Source organism: Streptopelia decaocto (genome assembly GCF_964273445.1).
Source record: "Streptopelia decaocto genome assembly, chromosome: 1".
Classification (NCBI taxonomy): Eukaryota; Metazoa; Chordata; class Aves; order Columbiformes; family Columbidae; genus Streptopelia; species Streptopelia decaocto.
In genome coordinates this window covers 32,518,548-32,540,663 of record NC_138663.1, presented here as the reverse complement: position 1 = coordinate 32,540,663, position 22,116 = coordinate 32,518,548, and the positions used below count along the sequence as shown (strand labels likewise).

At 41.5% G+C, this 22,116-nt stretch overlaps 1 protein-coding gene across 6 annotated transcripts in view; it reads left to right on the top strand.

The window, feature by feature from the left end:
• The first annotated feature begins 17,399 nt into the window (after positions 1 to 17,399).
• ADAMTS20 (ADAM metallopeptidase with thrombospondin type 1 motif 20) overlaps positions 17,400 to 22,116 on the top strand; it is a 100,678-nt gene continuing 95,961 nt past the window's right edge. For all 6 annotated transcript variants that reach the window (XR_014183152.1, XR_014183153.1, XM_082043421.1 and 3 more), the window contains exons 1-2: positions 17,400 to 17,634; positions 17,947 to 18,293. Coding sequence is in view for 4 of the 6 variants with exons in the window: in XM_082043421.1 (XP_081899547.1) it covers positions 17,544 to 17,634; positions 17,947 to 18,293 (438 nt within the window). In the remaining 2 variants the exon portion in view is untranslated. The remainder of the gene's footprint in view (positions 17,635 to 17,946; positions 18,294 to 22,116) is intronic.

The following is a 22,116-nucleotide window of genomic DNA, read 5'->3' as shown; positions in this document are numbered from 1 at the left end:
GAAGTGGAAAGGAAGCATGGTTAGAGCAGGGCTGCAAATTGGCATCCTTAAATGCTGCCTTTGCCAGCACTGACAACTTCTCAGTTCCCCTACTCAGCCTTCTATAGCTTGCTTGTTTTGATGTCTGGATATTTTCAAATAAGGTTACTTTTACCATGAAAAAAAATGTTGTGGGGACTTACATTCACAAGTTGTTCCCATATCACAAGCTATAACAATGTAAGTTTGCTCACTAGCATGGTCTTTTGTTCATACATCCTATGTCTGCTCTGTTGCTTTGGTAAGGCCTTGGCAGGGGAAAGTCTATCTCAGCAGTCAGATTAAGTACTGACACTGACGTATGCAGCTTTTCAATCTCTTGATCTTGACAGATCATGTCAGTTTCTTGGTTTATGGAGATGAAAAAGAGACAGGTCTGGCTTTTATGTTCTCTCGTAAGAAGTGGGAAAAAACTAGCTAACACACCTTTAAGGAAATAATACAGACAGACATGTCTTTTTATTTTTTTTCCTTCCTTTACCTAAAGCATATATTAGTATAAACTTCCAAGGTATCAAATATTTCTATATTTACTTTCCAGTAAGGTAAGTAGCTATGGTAGTTGGACTTCTATGTTTGCTTAGAATTCAGATTGTACAAGGCAACCTTTGCAGGATCCTGTTCATAACTTTACCAGACTTTGGGTTGATGAAACTTGAAAAATTTCAGATAAAACACTGTAGCCACCTCTGGTAATTAGTTTATACAAAAAGTAAGTTGTTTTGTACTTGCTGAAAAAGTGCTGCTCCCCTAAAAGAAAGTTTTTTGGAGCAAAGACATAGTAAATATGATAGTGGATTTGCCCTTGCATTCTCCCAGATTTTAGCAAATCATAAACCTCTGAAAATTCAGACTGCACTAGAGACTTCCACAATTTACCAGCTAGATCCTCTATAGGTTTTCTCCAGACGGAATTTGCTTTATTCCCTCACAGCTTCTATGTTGATCAGATTGCATATACACCATCCTCACTTTTCCTTAAAGGACACCAGATTACTCATTCTGGTACTTGATTTATTACAGTGCAAAATAATAAAGAAATTTGAAAAAGTGACTTTTTAAACTGAAATGTCTGTGAGGGATTCTCTCCTCACTGGGGGGGGGGATTTTTCTCCCAGTCCTGGTTTCTGCTCCACTCGGGCTGTTGTGGGGTGATGCCGTTTGGGTCTGCTCCTTGCAGCAAGCAGCAACTGGCTCAGTATCCATCCTGCAAACTGGGTTCAATCAAGTTAAATAGGTGCATCCTCTGTCACAGAGATCAGCAACCTCTCTCTAGCATATGGACCTCTTGCCCTTGCACAAGGATGGGGAGTGCTGCTTGATCCCTGTTTCCACCATCTCCCTCTTATGACTCAAAGCCCCCACAAGTCAACAGCAGTCTTTTACAGCCATTCCTCAACCTCAGCATCCAGAGCAGACCTCCTGCAGCTTCAGCTGAATATGCCATCAAAGGTGCCTAAGGCCACACACTGCCAGGGACGACAGAAACAACCATATACATCCTGCCTGTGTTAAGGGGTCAGAAACCAAGCATTGGAGCACAGGGGACAGCAGCTATGAGGAGCAAAGGAGCACTGTCCCCCCCATGGCAGTGTGGTCCCCTCTTCACCGCTGGCAGTGCTTGGTGCAGGAGCCCTGGGTCTCTGGAGCTCTTGCCCTGCTTCTCCTCTGAAATTCTTCCTCTTTTCCCTTCCCTCCTTTGCCCTTTCCCGAGGCACAAGTGAACTTTCTCCTGACTTTTCAGGCAGCAAAATTCAATTTTGCTTCTCAGTGTTAAGTAGCTTTGAGCTGTCTTTGACTTTGCGCCAGAAGTACCAGGAAAATAAATAAATAAAGCAAGTAGATCAGAATAAAGCCCGTTCCGCTAATTAAATATTTAGTTGCACTTAAAAAGAACACTTATAATGAATGATGTTGTGGATTTTTCTTAATATATTTTAACACTACTAAATGTTCATGAAAACTATCTTTAGTATGCATGGTGGTCACAGAAAATAGATTGTATAATTTTATCTTTCCTACAGCACTGCAAATAATTTTGTGTCTTATATAAGCTTTTATAGTCGATCAACATGACAACAAATAGATCTTTCAAAATAAGAGATTACTTTAATAATCAACTTCTAGCAGCTTTAGAAGCACGTTTGAAGCAAGTGTAAAGTTATGTTCTGTCATTGCTTCAGGACACTTTATTTCTTCTTGACAGTGTTTTATTTTACAGAAGCGACAGGTTATTGTCTGTGTAATCATGGCTAATTTTAAACTTCAAAAACTCCTCTGTGATCCTAAAAGCTTTTAATTTGTTCATAGGCACAGGTTTGTACAAGCCCTGTACAACATCTGTAACACGGTTTTAACAAATAGGTATAGTGGTAGCTCTCCTCAAAAAGTTTAATTAGATTTGAAAAGTGGCTTAAGCTCTTATATGACTTTGATACGTATAAGTACCATCACAAATGTTCACACTTTGAACCTGGTAGTGCAAGGTCTTGTGGCTTTCATGGATACATGTTGCATCCCCAAATCCTGCTGAGACTGGTGGGTTTCAAGGTGTGCAGCATCACTGAAGACACGGTTAGTGCTTTGCTGAACTGGGAATATCTGGGAACTCAGAATTCTGTGGCCAATCTCTCATGCGCTTCACTGCGCTAGGAATTTTGGGTCACAGTGCACAAATACTTGGCTGATACTTCAATGATATTTGAGATCAAGAAAACAGAAAACCATGATTGTGTAGGCCTTTGTTCCCAAACACACATTCTCCATTACCCCAACATGTGCTGTATCACAGATATTCCTCTTCAGGAGGGATTTTTAATTCAAAAGATATAAACTCTGTTACTGAGAACGACATACACATAATCACAGCTAAAATATGTTTTAATGTTTATATGTTGTCATATGTACCAAGTAATTTACATTTCGTACAACACAGATAACTAAGACTGAAATTAATTATATTAATCAGTAATATTTTAAACTTTGTAGTCAGTTTAATGTGATCTATTTCAAAGTAGTTTAAAATTCATTACAATACATTATTTTTAAAATGCTGATTTTTGGAAAGTGGTATCAATTTCTACTCCTTCAATAAATCTCCAAGTAGTAAAACTTGTCCTCTGTATTTAATATTTAAACCAGGAGAATGTCTATAGAGAGTTCTTGATGTAGTTTTTTTAAGAATTACTTTTGCTTACTAATAACCAATATAACATATTTGTAAGAGCCTGAAGCACTTTCATTTTTAGAATTTATAGTAGAAGTAGATGTAAGGTAGTTATCAAGGACAGAGATAATTTTTAGACAATGATTGAAATGTACTGCTTGGGTGAAACTATACTTATGTTAACTGGTAGATTTGATACTATTTGTCTTCAAGTGAAAATCCATTATTAGTCTGAAAAATATGTGAATGCTTTTAGGATTATTTCACACTTAATTCAATCCTGTTGTCCTTGATGTTAGTTGCAGAACTGCTGTCGATATCACCAGGAGCAGCACTGAGCCCACAAAGTTTCTTCTTGTGTGACTGGATCCATCCCACTACTGAAAGCCCAGAACAACGCGCGAGGCTTCCAGTAACACTTATTTATAGTTCCTGCTTGCTCTGAGAAGCACAAGCAGAGAGTGAAATGGGATAGATCTGTCCAGTTAGGTACTCGGGAGCCCTTAGAGGAGACAAAACGGAAGCAGCACCTCCACTGTCAAGAGAGGAATGCAATATTGCCTGAGTCTTTAGCAGGCCACCCAAAGAGAGACAGGGGTTTCTTGCAGTCCTCTCACACTGCCCACTCTCATGGGAGTCACTAGCAGTTTCACATTTAATCATTCTTGCTTTTGGATTGTTTACTATATGGCAGTTTTTGCTAAAAAGTTCAATTCTTAACATTTATCGTTCATCTCCTCTTATTAAAGTACATTATGTCATATCTGAACCAGACCAGACATGAACTGCAGGTCAGATTCTGATACAGCCAAGACACTACCAAAGCTATAGCAATTGAGGTAATATCCCTCCCTGCGCTAAAAAAGGCTAGATAAAAGCAGATAGTAATAAAGCATCTGTTTAATCTCAGCATTCAGCAATAATGAACTATTTCCTCTGCATTTCTGGTTTTTATGATGCAGCCGTCTTTAGAGATTGAGAGTTTACAATTTAAAAAGAACATGAACTCATATATGATGATATATTAATATTTATTCACATCACGTGAAAATCATCATGTCAATGTTTCTCCTCTAGGATGCTGAAGAGTCTGTCGTCATTGCTGTACAAGTCCTGCAGAGTATTTGAGGGAAACGTAAGGCATGTTCTTTAATCGTGCTGTGAGGCATGACTCTTACACACCACCTAAAATAGGCTCGATTAAACAACATATCCCCTTCTGGCTGGATCCCAAAGCTGTTGCTCACTGTCACTCCTTTTAGTTGGCCCTACAGTGCCTTTCCCTCCGCTGAGGGGAATATGCCACACCACCTTCCTTCTGGTTGCTGCTCTCTTTGGTGACACCAGCCTGTAGGTCCCCCAACACGAGTGCTTGCCCTCTCCCTCTCTGAACATACAGGAGAACATATGAGAGGAGAACAGCGAGTCCCTGTGTTTGGTATTCCTGTTGGAATCAGCTACTCCCAGTACAGTTGCATGTCACTCCTCTATCATGATCTCTAATGACAGTGAGCTTTCAAAATGCCAGCAGGGGTTTTTCAGGGCAAAAATACCTCTGAGCATTTTCTTACATGGGTGCTCATAGCCCCTTCACTTCGCACAAAGGGTTGCACCAGGAGAAGCTTCCCTTTCTGCATATTTGCCAGCAGCAAATCGAATAAGTTCCAAATAAGAAGAAAGTGCATGCATTGGTTTCAAGTACCTGAGAATTTGGAAAGAACTGGTTGCTGCATTAACTCACTCTGCTTTCTAATAAGGGCAAGAGAAGTATCCTGTGGTCCTGCCTGGCCTCTTGCCCTCTTGATTCAGACGTGGGTGGCCAGTGTCTCTGGTTTTCACTTCCACCCTGATGCCCGTCCACCCTACTGGGCTCTGTCAGGTCACTGGGGTAACTGCCAGAGAAGGTGATCTTCCCTCTCATCTCCTGCCAGGATGCTTTCTTGGCAAGAACTGACCACACTGGATGCATGACATTTAATTTTAATTTTAATTTTAAACCTCTGGCAAGAGGACACCATTTTCTGCTCCTCTAACTTTAGGACTTTTCTGTTTCATCTAAATTCAAAGGTTTCTGCTGCTACCTCTATTTTTATGACATTGACATACATGGTAAGACACACATGACATACATACATGACAAGAAAATAAACTGAAGTCCAGAGTATCTAACACAACAATTTTACCTAGCAGATAATCTAGTTTAAAAAGAAGCCAAACATAATTTAATTATTTCATAAAAGTTTTGTGTTTTATTTTATATTTTGATGCATAACACAATCTAAAACCATTATGATACAAAAATGGATATACTGTCTGTGGTGAATGTAACTTGCAAGTTTTCAGGAACTGGAAGATCTTGTAACAGAAAATGGAAAACTGGAGAGAATAAGCTGAGCAAATCTGAAGTAACATGATCTATAAACCTATACCGATAAGACTGTCTTCTATACATGTGATGAAGAGTTCTTATTGCTAATTACTAGACCTACAAGAGGTCTTCCTAATATATTCAGATTTAGCACATTAAGCAAGAAATGTATCTGTTGCCCTGTAGGCTTTTTCCAGTGGTTACAGAGATTAAGTTGTAGCTATTTTATTATTTATTTGAAGAAATGACCTGAATAAGGTAGGCTTCTGCTTGTCTAGCAGTCTGTCACCCTCAGTCTTTGCAGCTAATAGTTTTCATCTGTACTAAAGTTACAGATAATTATATTTAAGTGTCCCTCTGCCAGGTGTTAGGTGACTGCCTGCAGATGACAATGAAGAGACATCAGACGAGTTCACTAGGTACATATGGTGTAATTCACAGAAAAGTTTGGTCCTGGGTATTCTCTAAATGTGGAAGGAGATAATTATTTTCCAAAGAGGAATAAGATACAGTAATAATAGTACTATTATGTAAGCAACACGGGTTAGTTTCTACTTCCAGAGAGATAACGCGCTTGCCATATTCTGAATGACTCTTTTACTATGTCTGATGTACTATATAAAGCATTACTGAGTGCAGACAAGAGCATATTGTTAGGGCATTCACTAATGCAAGCTATGTGTGTCCAAGTAGACTGGTAAAATCTGTAGGAAAAGCTTCCATGTATTATCAAAAATTATCTTTTAGCAACTAGAGAACATAATTGTCCCTAGCATGCTTTTGAGAAAAGTAGATGCAAAGTGTTTCAAAATCAGAAAGACTGTATCTAATGGGCAGAATTTGGGAGTATAAAAAAAAAATATCATGCTAAACATAGTTTACAGCCTTGAGTCAGCTGTAAGAACAAAGTGTGTGTGTATGTTTGTTAAAAAAGAGTACATTTATCAGTAAAAGCCTTTAGAAACAGACATTTAAAGGAACTTACTTATTGAAAACAGATTTCTATTGTTTAGAAAATGTATTAGACACAAAGAACTCTTACAGATATACCTACTGCATTTTAAATATCTCTTTCTTTGTAAGAATATGTACTGAGTATGTGTCTTAGCAAATGAACTGTAAGAAAGGAGAAAAAATCATAAACTCTGTAAATGAAAGTATTGTTTAGAAAGGGAGAATAACAGAGAACATGACAGTTCTTCATCAAAGAAATATGATTGCATATTTTAAAGTAACATTTTCTTATCGCTGGCGTGGAAAGTAATGCATGCAGGGAGGGGAGAGTAACCAGCATGGTCATTTGTGGGAACCTGAGAGCACAGAAATTTGCAGGCACAGACAGCGTGCACACACAGATCCACTAAGTCTAATGACAGAAGGATCAGGGGGACATTTGACAACATCTTTATGCTCATTTTAAAGAGCAAATTATAGACTGAGTATTAATAGAAAAAACCTTAAGGAAAGTGAACACCACTGTTATGTATAGTGACATACCCTTATGAATTAAGATGTCTCCCTCACTTATATATTTTTGAGTCATCATAACTGTCTAAATTATTTGTGAAATAACTCACTAAAATGCATGTTAAGGAGGAATGGTGTTTTTCTCTGTTTAGTGTTAATCTTTCTGATGAGGCTGATTTGCTTTTTTGAAAAGCCTGACTGATGCCACCACCTGCTAACTTGGGATCATTGTATCAGATTATTTCCTTCTACCAGCTGCTGTACAGAATAGAGCCGGAATTCAGCTGCTGTTTTTACATACTGGTGACAAAATTGTAACTGTTTTTGTAACCTGTATTTTAATGTAGGGGTTTTCCTGGGAATATTCTGCTAATTTTAGCTGGTTCAAAATGCTGCAATTATGAATTAAAAAAAATGGAATCTGATTACTTCAGTTTTCAGAGTTACACTTTCCTTACTCATAATTTAGTTTGGTTCCCTACCAAATCCAAATACTGAATTTACTTTAGATCTTTTACTTTATTTATTTTATTTTTGGTTTTTTTTAAATTTGATTTGTCCTTGTTTTGCAATAAGATGCCAAGCCATGGAGAGTGGCATCATACATGTAATAATAAAATTTCACTATGTATAAATGAGGATGTAGACTGTCCATGTATTCTAGAAACAGGCAGCCATTCAGAAATTACTGTAACTACTCTTTTTGCCTGAACAGTGTCACAGGAATTCAAACATGACAGAGCCACATGTAATTTCTCCCTGCGAGCACTGATGTGGCCAGTCTTGAAGTATGTCTAACTTCCAGGTAACTCACTATGTACATTTATCTGTAGTTCCATGCTTTGCAGCAGCAGTTTTCAGGAGCAAGTGGGCACGTGAGCAGAGTCCATTTCCCTGTAAGCAGACCACATGCCACTGAAGTCCCTTTCAGGCCTCTAGGTACTTCTGTGAGTAGGGAACCATCTTATAATTTTATTAAGTGTTGAATAAAAGTGGTCATTATTGGCTCAAAGTGTAATGAAAGAACTTATCATTATGCATGTGTGGGAGAGTAATGCTAAAATCACAGTGGAACTACTTAGGGTTTCTCATTCTTTAGTAACAAATGCATTATTGAGTACGGAAGCTTAATATTTATCTGGTTTTGGAAATGAAAATGTTTAAAAGAAGAGAGAACTAGCCTTAGCAAGAAAAAAGAAGGAAAAAAAGTGTCTTCTTAGCTCAAATTCCAAGTACTCTTATTAAAAATACTGTTATTCAAGTATTGTCTATTTTGTGACTCTCTAAGCTCTTAAATCAAATGACCAAATGATTTTGCTTCAGGGCTTAGCAAATAGGGTCTACAACACAACCCCCATTGCTTGGCAGGAAAGTCTTAGGATTGTCAATAATAGTTTTTTGGATTTTTCTAGTAACATTGAAGTTTGTGTCTGAGGTTGTAGAAAGCACAAACAGTTTCTCTGAATACTGGTTTTAGCCAAAAGCCTTGGTTTTGTGCCTCTCACTTGCTAGAAGCGATTTTATAAGTGCTATATGAAGTGGAACAGTGGCATCTCAGGAAAATATTGTAAGCTTTCATTAAATCAGTTTTTGAAACACTGAAGGAAGTATCCTTGTGCTTCTACACCAAACTCCCACATCTTACAAATTTAGAATACTTGGTGACCTGTCCCCTCAGCAGTCTTATCTTCAAATCCATTCAGGAACATAAATATTCACAGCAAATGTTTTGGGTCCTGCTTGGCACTATATAAAGTCATTACCTGTTTGTTCAGTGGCTAACCCCACATTTTATTTTAATTCCTTTCAGACCTAATGTAAATTTTTCCCCAAAATTCCTGGTTAGAGAATGTAAAAGGCAAAACTGGAAAAGCTTCAACTTTGATGCCATTTCTTTCAAGCTGCCAAAAGTAAAGCAGAAGAGACTACTCCAATGTTATGGAAAGAAGTTCTGCCTAGTAACCCCAGCTTAGAGACACCAACAGGAATGATGTGAGATCCTTGAATTTATTTTCTGGGGCTGTCTTAATGAGATATGAAACCATGCAACAGAAAGCCGATCTAAGTGCTATACTGTAACAGATTTTCCACTAGAGAAATGGAAAGTATGTAATATATAGTGGAACATCATCATCAAGAAAATGGGTAACAAGCATGCCCAGCTTACTCTACTGAACAGCTAATGGAAACATAAGATCAAGTCTTGTTTTCTCCTGGATGAATTTTGTAACTGCTGGCTGGGATAAAAAAACTCTCCTCCTTCATTGGTTTTGTAAATCTAAAACTAATTTCTGGTGAATTTGGATTTATTCATCAAAATAAAAATTTTGCTGTAATCTCTTTGAAGATGTAATCCATTAGTCCACTTAGGGCATTGCTACTTTCTGCAAAGTCAGCATGTACAATCTGGCTATCAGGAGATAATATTTGAGATTTAATAAAGACAGAGGTATAACATTTCCAGCCCTTACAGAATGATGGATTGCAAAGCAGGTTGAAAATATAACTGAAATTAATTCATTTTGTTAAGTTACTCAGAACGATATAAACTGGGTCCCACAGAAGTGTCAGAATAACATATGATTTATCAAAGAAAAAAAGACTGAAAAAAAGAAGCTCAAGGTTCTTCCACCCATAAATTTGAATGTTGAGCTTTTATGTACAGTAAACATAGTTCTTTACATACAGCTTTGTACTGCTTTGCTGTGGAAGCCATCATCCATCCTTAGTCTTGGTGGTCAGTTTGGTATTTTTCTTGTGAGTTTCCCAGATGGGAAAAGTAATGAATGAAGGAAGATTTAAAAATCAAGTATTTGAAAAAACAGAATAAAGATGGTAAGTTCTGGTGTGATAACTCAGTGACTATCACCTGTCAGAGAGCTGACAACTCTTTTCCTAGAAGCTTCTTGCAAGACATGAAGCATGTCTTCTCTCCAGGAAGAGCCTGGAAATTCTATACACAATTCCACTCTCCTTTTGTCTTCAGCAATTGCATAGCCAGAGTTAAGAATTCTGATATACAGATGGTATTAATGAATGAGAATAACTTGCTCAGTGAGATACTACAAAGATCCTGCATTCGTATGATGTGATTATAATGTCAGAATAGTTAAGTTAGTACAAAACGAGCTCACTCTTCCTCTGAAACACACCACTGTGATATGAAGATGTCTCATGATAGCCGTGTTGTGCTCCAGTAAATCTTTTTTATCAGACTATAGAGCCACCCCTAGCATGATGAATGAGGTTCAGATGCTTCTGGATCCTTCTAGCCTTTGTGAAGTTCACTTGTATGGGCATACACTTTAATAAGAGCTTCTGGGTTTAAGGACCTTAATTCCTCCTAAAGCTGGCACTTCTAACGGGCACAGGATATCACTGGGTAAACACAGATTTGAGTTAGCACAATTAGGAGCCATTTCACTTGCTATTAACAATTCAATGCTCACATTTTATGACTGCTGTTTGTGTCTTGGAATGCTATATTCTCTTGTGGAGTAATTTTAGAGTACTACCCAGAGTGGGACTCTGGAAAAGGCTGGTAGCTAGGAGAGTGCTATGTGAGCCAAATTATCCCTGGCATAACTAACAGGGTTGATATGAGAGATGAATCGGGCCCTATGTCTCTTTACTGTAGGGAATACTTTCTCTCGAGCCAAAGTAACAGCTGCAGCGTGCTCGTGACTTTAAAAAAAAAAAAAAAATCAGCTTGCTTTTTTGGCAGAGTGAGTGAACATGCCTTTGTCTTCACAGTACAGTAATTCTTATTTTTCTGAATTATTTGTATGGGGTCACTTGTACATCTCAGGTTAGAGTGGTTTTCTCTTATGTACTTGAAGAGTATGTGGTGACCTACACTTGCCTCCTCTTGAAAGCCGAAATTCCCTCAGTTGATACAACAAGTGCACGGTGCTGATGGAGCATGAAAATAGGGTGAAGTTCAGAGTGGGATTTCTGCCCCAGGGTTAGCAGAAAGCAAAGAGCAGTCTGCTAGCTTCTGTCCTGGGACACTGAGCCCCGGTACATCCATGGTGCTTGCGCAATGCTGGATGTAACACCAATATGCTTCTTTGCTTTCCTTCCCATGGGATTTGTAATGATATCAAAGTGCCTGTCTTCACTTATAACACAAATAAATCATTCTGATAAATGATAAGCTTCTTAAATTAGTAGCTATATCTTCCTGTCATAAATTTATTTGTAAATAATATTTTTTCCAATAATTTAGTATTTCATACACAATACTGCAAAATTATTCATATCTAAAATAATTGAGGATCTCAATAAAAACCAAAGGAAGCAAGTTCCAATTACATGGTATAATATGCAGTACCAGGCTGGCTGAAGGGACAGTCTATTCCAGCTCCACCCAGCAAGAAAGGATAAAACCATGCCAGGGTTAGCTTGTCAGCTCACCCCAGAGCACCACCGGCAGCATCCCTACTGTCCTCACACCTTCGCCACACCGCTCCAACGCTTGCAGACCTTCCCATCCTGCTCTCAAGACTAGAGAAGGCCTTAGTGCCATGCTATCCAATGTGGGTTGTTTAATTTTCACTTCATACTTGACGAGTAATGATTTTATTTTAGTTGCCCTTTATTTGGACCCTATGGTCATTTAGCCTCTATTTTACTTGTGTCAGTGACAATGCACTCATATTTCACTGCAACTTATATGCTGTCCTTGTGGACTGTGGAGGTTTCATGACTAGATCTTCCCTTTCCTGACCAGCTGCTGGACCCACAGCTGGGCTGGCGAGTGGGTAGACACTTTGGGAGGGAAGCTGAAGATGGGGCAGGATGGTGTGGGGCAAGGCTAGGGAGGAGAGAGCAGGGGGGAGGATGGGGCAAACAGCATTGGACCTATGTGGGCTTTAAGTGATTTGGAGTATGCTCAGAGACCTTGCTGAAAGGCAGTCTCTGATAGTGTTTTGATGGATGATAACTGCTGGCCTTGAGTCTCACGAGAAAAGCCAAAGCTGCCGGCAGTGGCAGTGGCTGGGCATGCAGGAACAGCCCACAGAGCACCGATTCACCTGCACTCCAGTCAGCCGTCCTGCTCCTGCAGCCCCAGCTCCAGCAGCTGATGGCAGATGGATTTGTGCAGGAGGCACGGTGGGGTGCAGGTGGCGAGGGCCATGGGACAGGTACCCACCAGGCTCGCCCCAAGGCTCAGCGTCTGGGCAAGACTAACCCCCTCCAGACAGCACCAGCCTTGATCAATGGGGACTCAAGCCACTCTGACCTGGTGCCAGGGCTCAGGTGGCTCCATGGTGTGTATATATATATATATATACAGTATAAATATAACCTCTGGGACTTCTCAGGATAAGCATCAGACAAGGTGATGAATAAGAGAAATGACTGCAAACTGGGCAGATATGTGCAGTGGGTTTAGTGTCCTGACAAGAACAGTAAATAAAGAGTCCGAAGGATTGATTTAAATTGTATTCCACAAAAGAAAAATGCTGAGATGTAATAATAGAAAGAAATATGTATACTTCAGATAGTCTCTTTTTAAAATAACATTCATTCATAAGTCTTACTTTTTATAATGATTTCAATTAAACATTGTCTTTGCCTTTTCTGAACAAGTGGCTTTTATATTGCTACCATTTTCTGCTTTGTGATTTTCAATAAAATACACTTACAAACCCCACTTTTTAAAATGGGGGCAAAAATGAGTTCAAGGATTTAATAGCTAATCTGTGGTAGGTTGTACAGGACCTAAAGAAGAAACTCATTAACTACTCCATGTCCATTTTTACAAATCCTACTCTTTTATCTGGAGAGCCGTATCTACTGCAGCATGTTAAGTGTACAGTACAAATATTTGAATACTCATGACATAATTGCAATTCAATCTTTCATGCAATCCTAGTGAAACCCCAAGAAAAGCAAGTGGTTTCAGTGAGCACAGAATATCCTTGTATTTCATTCACTTGCAAAGTAATTGGCACAACGTACTTCATTCCAAACATATCCGCTGAAAGAGATAGGTGAAAAGAATAAACAGTATAAATAGATGGATTTATTTCATTAATGTAGGAGGAATTTTAAAGGCAACTGTTCAAAAGCACGCTATAATGTCAATGCAGATTTAATGAAGTCAGAATACATTACATCGCTGAGGACTGCATTTGCAGATGTAAGCCAACATAGTTCCACTGCCTTAGCTGAAGCTTTACCAGTCTGTAACTTCTAGCCTTGAAAAATCACAGCAGACATTCTCAGTTGCTTCTCCTTTGTTCCTCTTCTGTTTCTTTGTAGTCTCAGGCTATTTTCTCTTGACTTTTTTTTTCCTGTACATCTCTGTTCTTTTAGTAGGTCCAATTATTCTCTTCTTCCTCTCTACTTTGGTGTCTTCTGCTTTCTCCAGGAACCTCTTTTATTTCTTTCATAATATCATAGAATAATCTGGGCTGGAAGGAACCTCTGGAGGTTATCCTCCTGCTCAAAGCAGGGCAAATTTCAAAGTTAGTTCAGGTTGCTGAAGCCTTCCTTGTCCAGTTGAGTTTTGAGTACCTACAAGGATGGAGATGGCACGGCCTCTCTGTGTCCTTGTTCCAGTGCTCAATCCATTGTCTGAATTTTTATTTTTAATATTTCATTATTTTTTTTGCAGTTTCGCTCATTCAATCATCTTCCATAGTTTTCCAACTTCATTTCATCCCTATGCCTGTCTCCACCCTTCTACCTCTTAGAGCCATAGCAAACATACTATTTCCTTGCTTTCTGAATTTTCTGTTGTACTTATATTTCTTCATAGAAATACACCCCTTCCTTTGATATATGGGCTATATTTACTCCTCACAAGATTCAAACTGATGCCATATGGATAGAGGTCAGGTTAAATGACCGCAGCTTATTGCCCAAAGCCATTTGGGTAATGTGAATACCACCAGAACTGCCTAAACCCGCCTCTTATTCTCCTTTGGTCCTGCACAGCTAACCCATCTTGCCTTCGAAAATCAGACTTGTGCCTAATACCGGTAGAGCTTCAGTGGTTTCTGAGAGCATAGTGGCTGCTAAGTATAAGAAGGTATTTGATTAAATGCCTTGAATCACCAGATTCACATTTGGAAGGTTACTTTTTGTTTGAGATGAAAAAATGAAAAAAAAATTGAAAAAATTGGCTCAGTTGGCACTGGATTTTGAGCAACGCTGGCAATCTAAATAAACGTTGTCAATTTTAAATCGCTTTAAACAGTCAGTCTTTAGACAGAGATGGACCTTCAGTGTTCACTATAGAAGAGCTGGTGTTCCATTCTAATGGAAATACAACGAAAGTGAAGCACATTAGAATGGGATTTAAGAAAGGCAATCTTATTATTTTTAAAATATTTTGAAGTAAACATTTTGAAGTAAACATTGCCTTTTCTAAAACACTGGAAATACATACATAAATGCATACATAAATTGTTAAAAAATTGAATCATCTGCTTATACTTGCTTTGAAGTGGGCTACAATGAAGCTTTGTTCTTAAAGTGAGAACACTGAACTTTGTCTTCCCTAGTGCTTAATTTTTCTGTTCATTTTTAGAAACAATAATTTTGCAAACCATAAACAAGTGAAGCATCACATCTTAATCAGTGGGTATTTGATTATGCTTAATGAAATAAAGCCCCTTTACTTAATCACTAATGACTGTTTAAGTTGACTAAGGAAAGTGATCTTTCTGCGCTCTATTATTTCAATAAGTAAGATTAAAAAATGTGGCACATTCTCATTTGCTGGAGATGTGCAAAAGCATGTGCAACAATTACTCCTCTGAATTTAACTTTTTCCTATTATTCATGCTTTTCACAACACTCAGTAAAATCAAAGCACTCAGTTTTAAGCTGTGCTCTACTACTAAGTGAGCACCCTATGTGTTAGCTTTCTGCAACAGAACATCTCAACGTACTAAAATAAGCCTTGTATCTTCATGCCTCTGCAATGGTGAGGATGGAGCTCTTTCCATCCATCTCCTACTCTTTCTCACCATCCAATGCTCAGAACTGGAGTTGTGTTTGCATCTCATGATCAGTCTTCTCAAGGGTTGGCAGTTTAAAAGAAATATTTTGGAAGTCTTGCTTTGTTGCTGGACTACTTTGATATTCATGGTATTTGGAGACATATATTTCTGTTTGTTCTCACTTTGCAGAAGTCTTCAGATTTCAAATATTTTTTTCTTGTTATATGGCAGTGTTTATCAGTGACCAACACAGAGAAAGCAGTTTAATATGAATCTGAGAGCTGCTGTCTTCAGAGTATTCAAAAAGACAACTCAATCTTCCCAACAAGACTCAATATTTTCAAGATTATGCTGAATAAATATACCAATACACTCTGGAACAATCCAGACATCTCTTCTTCAGTCCTGGACTTTGACAGGAGAAATCTGACTTCATTGCTGAAGGTTCTTCCATTACTACTCACCTTCACTGAGAGCCTGATCAGGTCATTCCCTTGTTTCAGGACAAGAAAGCAAGTCCTCCAGCTCCATTTCTACCTTACAAGATTCCTAAAAGAAAGGTGAGTCAGACCACAAAACAACCTTAGGACATATAAGGCACTTGAAGCTCAACAAACCTTTTTGATGCCATTTTGCCTTTGGCAGAGTAATTGTTGACTCCTCTTGTACCCCAGTAAAAACAGGGGAACAGGCTAGGTGAGCTCAATTCCACCTGTGCACTGAACCTCTGGGCACACAATAAGGAGGTTATCACTTCTGAAGTTGTTCATGGTATCTTGGCCACCAGCACACTGATGAACAAATGCACTGAACACAGTATTTGCTGAGCTTACACACAACTCTGTTTAAACCCTGTATCTGACTTTTTGTTGAAGCAGACAAGCAAACATCAAGACAAAGCGCTTAATAAAGAGGAAAGAAAAGGCATATTTGAAGAAAAGTTGCATGTACATTGCATGTTTTTTGTAGAGCGTTGGTGGCTGAACAGACAGATCTCACCGTCTGTGTTGAACAGACCTCCACCCAGCTTAGAAACCTGGCTCACCATAGGCATCTGCATTGTAGATATCTCCTCATAGCTGGATGACACTGAAAATGATTCTCTCATCTTTAACAGTGATTAGTCATCAGCTAAATGAATTCTCCAGCTTGGGGATTTTTTAGTTCAAGCATAGATTCCCACCCTTGCTCCCAGACGTGGGTTCAATCACTGCCATGAAAAGTAGATTTGAGGACCAAACAATTACAAATTACATTTCATTAAAACGAATCCCAGGACTGCCTGTTTTTCCTGAGCAGGAACCATTGTATTCATGCAGCAATTGCCAGAGTAAAGCCTCCTAACAATCTCTTTTCAGCAAGGCTGATAATCCACAGGCTCCCTGTAAGGGATGCGGGGCTCCCTGAATGCTGGTACAAGCAGTTTTATGAAGACTTTGCCCAGACAGAACAACCTGAGCTGGGGATCCAGTGTTTAAAGAAAACAAGTCTGGTCTGTCAACACCATGGTGTGAAACTCTCTTTTAAGATCTCCTTCACAGAACCACAAAATCACAGAATGTTAGGGATTGGAAGTGACCTCAAAAGATCATTTAGTCCAATCCCCCTGCCGGAGCAGGAACACCTAGATGAGGTTACACAGGAATGTGTCCAGGTGGGTTTTGAATGTCTCCAGAGTAGGAGACTCCACAACCTCCCTGGGCAGCCTGTTCCAGTGTTCTGTCACCCTGAGAAGAAGTTTCTTCTCAAATTTAAATGGAACCTCCTGTGTTCTAGTTTATATCCTTCGAAGCTGCGTGTGGAAACGTCTCCACCCGGAGCTGATGTGCAGAGGACGGTGATCAGCGGGGTCTGTGGGCAACACTGCGGGGACACCCCCGAACTTCTCAGGCTAAATTCGGCACTGCCAGGCTTCCCTTTTTTATTTTTTTTTTTTTTTCTTAAATGACACATCTCTTGGGCTGCAATGCCAGCTGCACCAGGCGACGCGGGGAGCGGGGTGACAGGCGGCGGGACGGAGCGCCCGGTTCCGCCGGGCCCCAGCGGGACCCCCGGGCCACCCCTGCGCGCCCCGGGGGCGCTGAGGGCCCGGCCCGCGCGGGCGGCGCGTGAGGGGGAGGTGCCGCGCGGTGGCCGCGCGCGGGGGCTGCCCCCGCCATTGGTCAGCTCCTGCCCCGGGGGCGGGCCGGGGCCGGGGCCGCTTTGAAGTGCGGGTCCGGGGATAGCCCCCGCCCGAAGGCAGCCGGGCATCGCCTCGCTTCTCCGCCGGCGGCGGGGGCAGGGGCAAGGGAGGCGGAGGAAGGGACGGGAAGGGCCGCCCTCGCCCACCCCGGCGGCGGAGAGCGGGCTGGGAGCGGAGGCGAGGGGCTGGGAGGAGGGAGAGCGCGATCGCGGGGCGGCTTCCCGCGGCAGCGGGTGTGAGGGGAGCGCGGAGTGGCGCGGGGAGCATGGAGGAGCCGCACGGTGCGGGCTCGGCCCGGGCGGCCGGCAGCTGCTGAGGCAGCGGCCCGGGGGCGCTGAGGGCACGCCCGCCGCGGAGCGAGCCATGCGGGTGGCGAGGTGGCTGGCGGGTTTGCTGTGCCCCATCTCCCTGCTTGTCACCGAGTCGTGCGGAGTGCGCTTCCACCCGGGACAAGGTAAACAAGCGGCAACAAAGGCGGCGGCTGCCTAGCGTGTCCCGGCCGTGCGGTGGGCGCCCTGCCTTGGGTGGCACTGCCGCTCCCCGGCCCGCGGGGGGAGCAGCGGGGCGGCCGTTGGGGGGCGCGGCCGTTCGGGAGCCCAACGGCTGCTGCGCGGGACGGGGGCGCGGGGCGCTCGGCGGGTCCCCGCCCCGCCTGTCCCCGCAGCCCCGGCGGGTTCAGCGGGTGCCGTGTCCGGAGCCGTGTGGGTGCGGGTGAAGCAGCTTCTGTGCTGCTGCGTCAGGCTGGGTCTCTTGCTTTCTGTTGCAGAGACCTTTGTGAAGAAGCTCTCCTCCTATGAAATTATCACACCTGTCCGAGTGAATGAATTCGGAGAAGTTTTCCCCCACACACATCACTTCAGCAGGAGGAAAAGGAGCTTGGAGGCACCGTTGGAACCCACTGCTTTCCGAACGCATTACCAGCTCAGTGCATACGGGCAGGTCTTCCAGCTCAACCTGAGTGCCGATGCAGGCTTCATTGCTGCTCAATACACCGTGGTGCACGCAGGGGCCCCGCAGAAGCAGCCCTCCCCTGATCTGCGCCACTGTTTCTACCGTGGGCATGTCAATGCCCAGGAGACTCACATGGCTGTCTTCAGCATCTGTGGTGGCTTGGTAAGCATATTGGTTACTGCCTCCTGTCTCCATTCATGTTCTTCTTCTCCCTGAAAGAAATGTAGTTGGATGGCTTTGCTGCAGAGCTGAGCTGAGAATTCTCAGGCATCATTCCAAGTAGCTGGCCATGAAATGTCTTGGCATCCGGCAGTTTGCAGTCATAATGATACTTTTTTGGCGGGATATACAAATGCTGCTTTCAAAGGATCTATTGCTGGGCTGTAATAGAATTGGTTGATGTAACTACGGTCACCAAGAGCGTTACGACAGAGGAAAAAAACATGCCTCAGAAACACAGTAAGCTATTGTTTTGGTAAAATGATGCTGTTAGTTGGCATCAGTTATGTGTTTGTAGCTTTATAGATATTGTGTGGTTATGAGTGAGGAACAATGATACTTGAGATGATGGAAGAAGAACTGGTGTTCATGTTTTTGTTCCTCTGCTTCCTCCAATGCTGTAGGGGTGTGTCATGTTCTAATAGATGTACAGCAGTGCTCTCTAGTCACATTTCTGTTAAAAGTGAATGGGAAGCTTCCTACTAACTTCAATGGCAAGTATGTCTGTAAAATGCTTCTTAAGAACTGAATTGAGCAAACAAATCAAAACTCCATTGATATACACTCTTCACTTATCCCTTGATAACAGTCCTTATGTTTTCTGAACTGATAATGAAGAAACACTATCGCACAACTGTCTATCAAAACAGTTGTACTGTGTTGCTAAATTTTATAGTTTTGTGCCTAGAAACAAGAAGACTGATGCGTATTGCCTTACCACATCACTGTTTATTGAATTGCTGAGGACAAGTATGTGTGACATGCACACTGTAAAAATATGATGTTTTAAATAATACTGTGAATTTAAGTTGAGCTTGTTCCATGTTTTTTGCAGTCACCCAGGAAAGTAAAGGTGCAAGGCTTTTATTTTTGGGAACTGAAAAAATCCAGCTTCATGTTGTAGTCTCTTGATAGTAGCCTGTAGAAAATAAATTGGAGTTGGCTGGATGCTTGCAGAAGGGTGGATGCATTTTAAAGGAAGGGGATACACATGATGGAAAAGGGGATCAGACGTAACTTACTTGAGGGAGACGCCTCTGTCTAGTGCTTACTGTTCGATATGTGGTTATATGCCACCTTGTCTTTGAGTTGAGGCTTGTAGGCTTGGGCTAGTCCTTGGAAGTTACTGCAGAAGTAGTTCTGTTTTCATCAAAGCTGTGCCTATATATCTTGCTTTACAAACAGCTGTCATTGGTTCTTATCTATGTTGTGTAAAATCCAGTTGAAACCTACACCAACTCCCCTGATAGGTTCCACTCCTATCTCACAGAGGGAGGAAGAATTAGAAATATCTGGGTTTTTTGATGATGTTTCGTGTTCTAGTAGATGCTCCTTTACCATGGCACTGAGAATAGTGTCATACTTGATATGGAATAAATATAAGAAGTTTTAAAATTTTATGTTCTTGTAACTTTTGTTGCCTGTATTAATTCTGTCCCAGCAAACCGTCACTTTTCATTACTTGAAGGGACCACATGCACTGCAAATAACTTTTCTCAAAAACATCTACCTACTGCATTTAAAAGTTGTCTCAACTACCTTTATTTATTTAGCAGTTCTTGAACTCTTCAGCACAAGACCCTCTTCTTCTCTGTAATAGTTTGAATATCTCAATTCTTATTCAATATATTCATCAATTATTTGGATGAGGGAATAGTGTACTATCAGCAAGTTTGCTCATGACACAAAGCTGGGAGGAGTGGCTGATACGCTGGAAGGCTGTGCTACCATCCAGTGAGACCTGGACAGGCTGGAGAGTTGGGCAGGGAAAAATTTAATGAAATATAACAAGGGAAAGCGTAGAGTCTTACATCTGGGTAGGAACAACCCCAGGTTCCAGCATAAGTTGGGGAATGGCCTATTAGAGAGCAGTGTAGGGGAAAGGGACCTGAGGGTCCTGGTGGACAGCAGGATGACCATGAGCCAGCACTGTGCCCTTGTGGCCAGGAAGGCAAATGGCATCCTGGGGTGTATTGGAAGGGGGGTGGTTAGTAGGTTGAGAGAGGTTCTCCTTCCCCTCTGCTCTGCCCTGGTGAGACCACATCTGGAATATTGTGTCCAGTTCTGGGCCCCTCAGTTCCAGAAGAACAGGGAACTGCTTGAAAGAGTCCAGCGTAGGGCAACAAAGATGATTAAGGGAGTGGAACATCTCCCTTATGAGGGGTGACCTCATTAATGTTTACAAATATATAAAGGGTGAGTATCACGAGAACGGAGGCAGGCTCTTCTCGGTGACAACCAATGATAGGACAAGAGGCAGTGGGTACAAACTGGAACACAAAAGGTTCCACTTAAATTTGAGAAGAAACTTCTTCTCAGTGAGGGTGACAGAACCCTGGAACAGGCTGCCCGGGGAGGTTGTGGAGTCTCCTTCTGTGGAGACATTCAAAACCCGCCTGGACACATTCCTGTGTAACCTCATCTAGGTGTTCCTGCTCCAGCAGGGGGATTGGACTAGATGATCTTTCAAGGTCCCTTCCAATCCCTAACATTCTGTGATTCTGTGATTCTTTTGTCTCTTTCTTCCTATTTGGCTGGTACACTACAGTCTGCATCATGTATACTTCCACTCAGAAGTCCTTGAGTGCCTTTAAACTGAGCCTTTGCCTCTTCTAAATGAGCCTTGTGAAATTTTACTGCAGTTTCCAGCTGGATTTCATGTCCTCAGTCATTGCCTGGCTGACAAGAGTGCCTAGGGTGACCCACCAGCAAAGGCCTTGCTGTCCTGGTGCTCTCAGGATCTTCTTTCACTACTCTTTCCATCCTCTGCCCAGGAAGAGGGTACACAGCATACCCAGCACTGTGGCTGTTTTCCCCTCACTAATGAGGCTATTGAGGTTTTCAGAAGAGGAAGTGGAGCCTGGCATGCATGCTGGTGCACTTCTTGTGGAACATGCCTATAGTTCTCCAGGGAGGGATTGTGTGGGGATGAAGAGGTGGTCATAACCAGCTGGTAGCCTGTATCTGCACAGAGTATGCTCCAGTCTGACTTGGAGCCTTCAGCCTAATGTTCTTCCTCACCCTAATGGATTCAAAGTAGATATTCAACTTTTCATGTGACTGCCAGGGGAGAGAACTCTTTTGGAGTGGAGAGAAGAATTTATGTGAAAGGAGGGAGATAGAGGCGAGGTGTAATTTTGCTGTGAAATCTTGTCCTCCCTGAATGGATTCCCCAGTCCCAGGTGTGACTACCCTTAAAAGTTAGTAAAAAGATTTTTTTTTTTTTCCTCAAGGTTTTAAAAATTTCATAGATTTGTGCATTCAACAAATGCACCTGCAAAAGTAAGTTAATCAGTTATTGCTTTTCATTGAACAGTACCATACTTCACAAATATATGCGAAGATTTAAGTGCGACTGCTGCTGAAGGAAGATGCTATTTATTGTGAGACAGTAGAAACTAGACTAGTGGCTTAGTAGTTCTGTTATTATATTTATTTTAAGTAAAATCCCTTCTCCTAGTAGGATGCATTTTCTTCAATGCTGAACTTGACCTCAGTGTATGGAAATGAAAATAAGAGATTGCTTTGAACCGTTAGGTATAATTTTATCTTCCAGCTTTGCATATGTAAGGCAATTGCTGTAGACCAGTGCTCTTAAAGTTAGGGAGGAAAAAAGGCTGTGGACTTAGATTAAAAAGTACAGGAAATTTAACAGTGGAATTTGAGACTTGCTCTGAAGGTGTGCCTGTGTGATCTAAAGTTAAACCAGGTACTTAAGTTCACTTTATCCTGTAGGCATCTATCCTCAAACTCTGCGCTGTTTGTG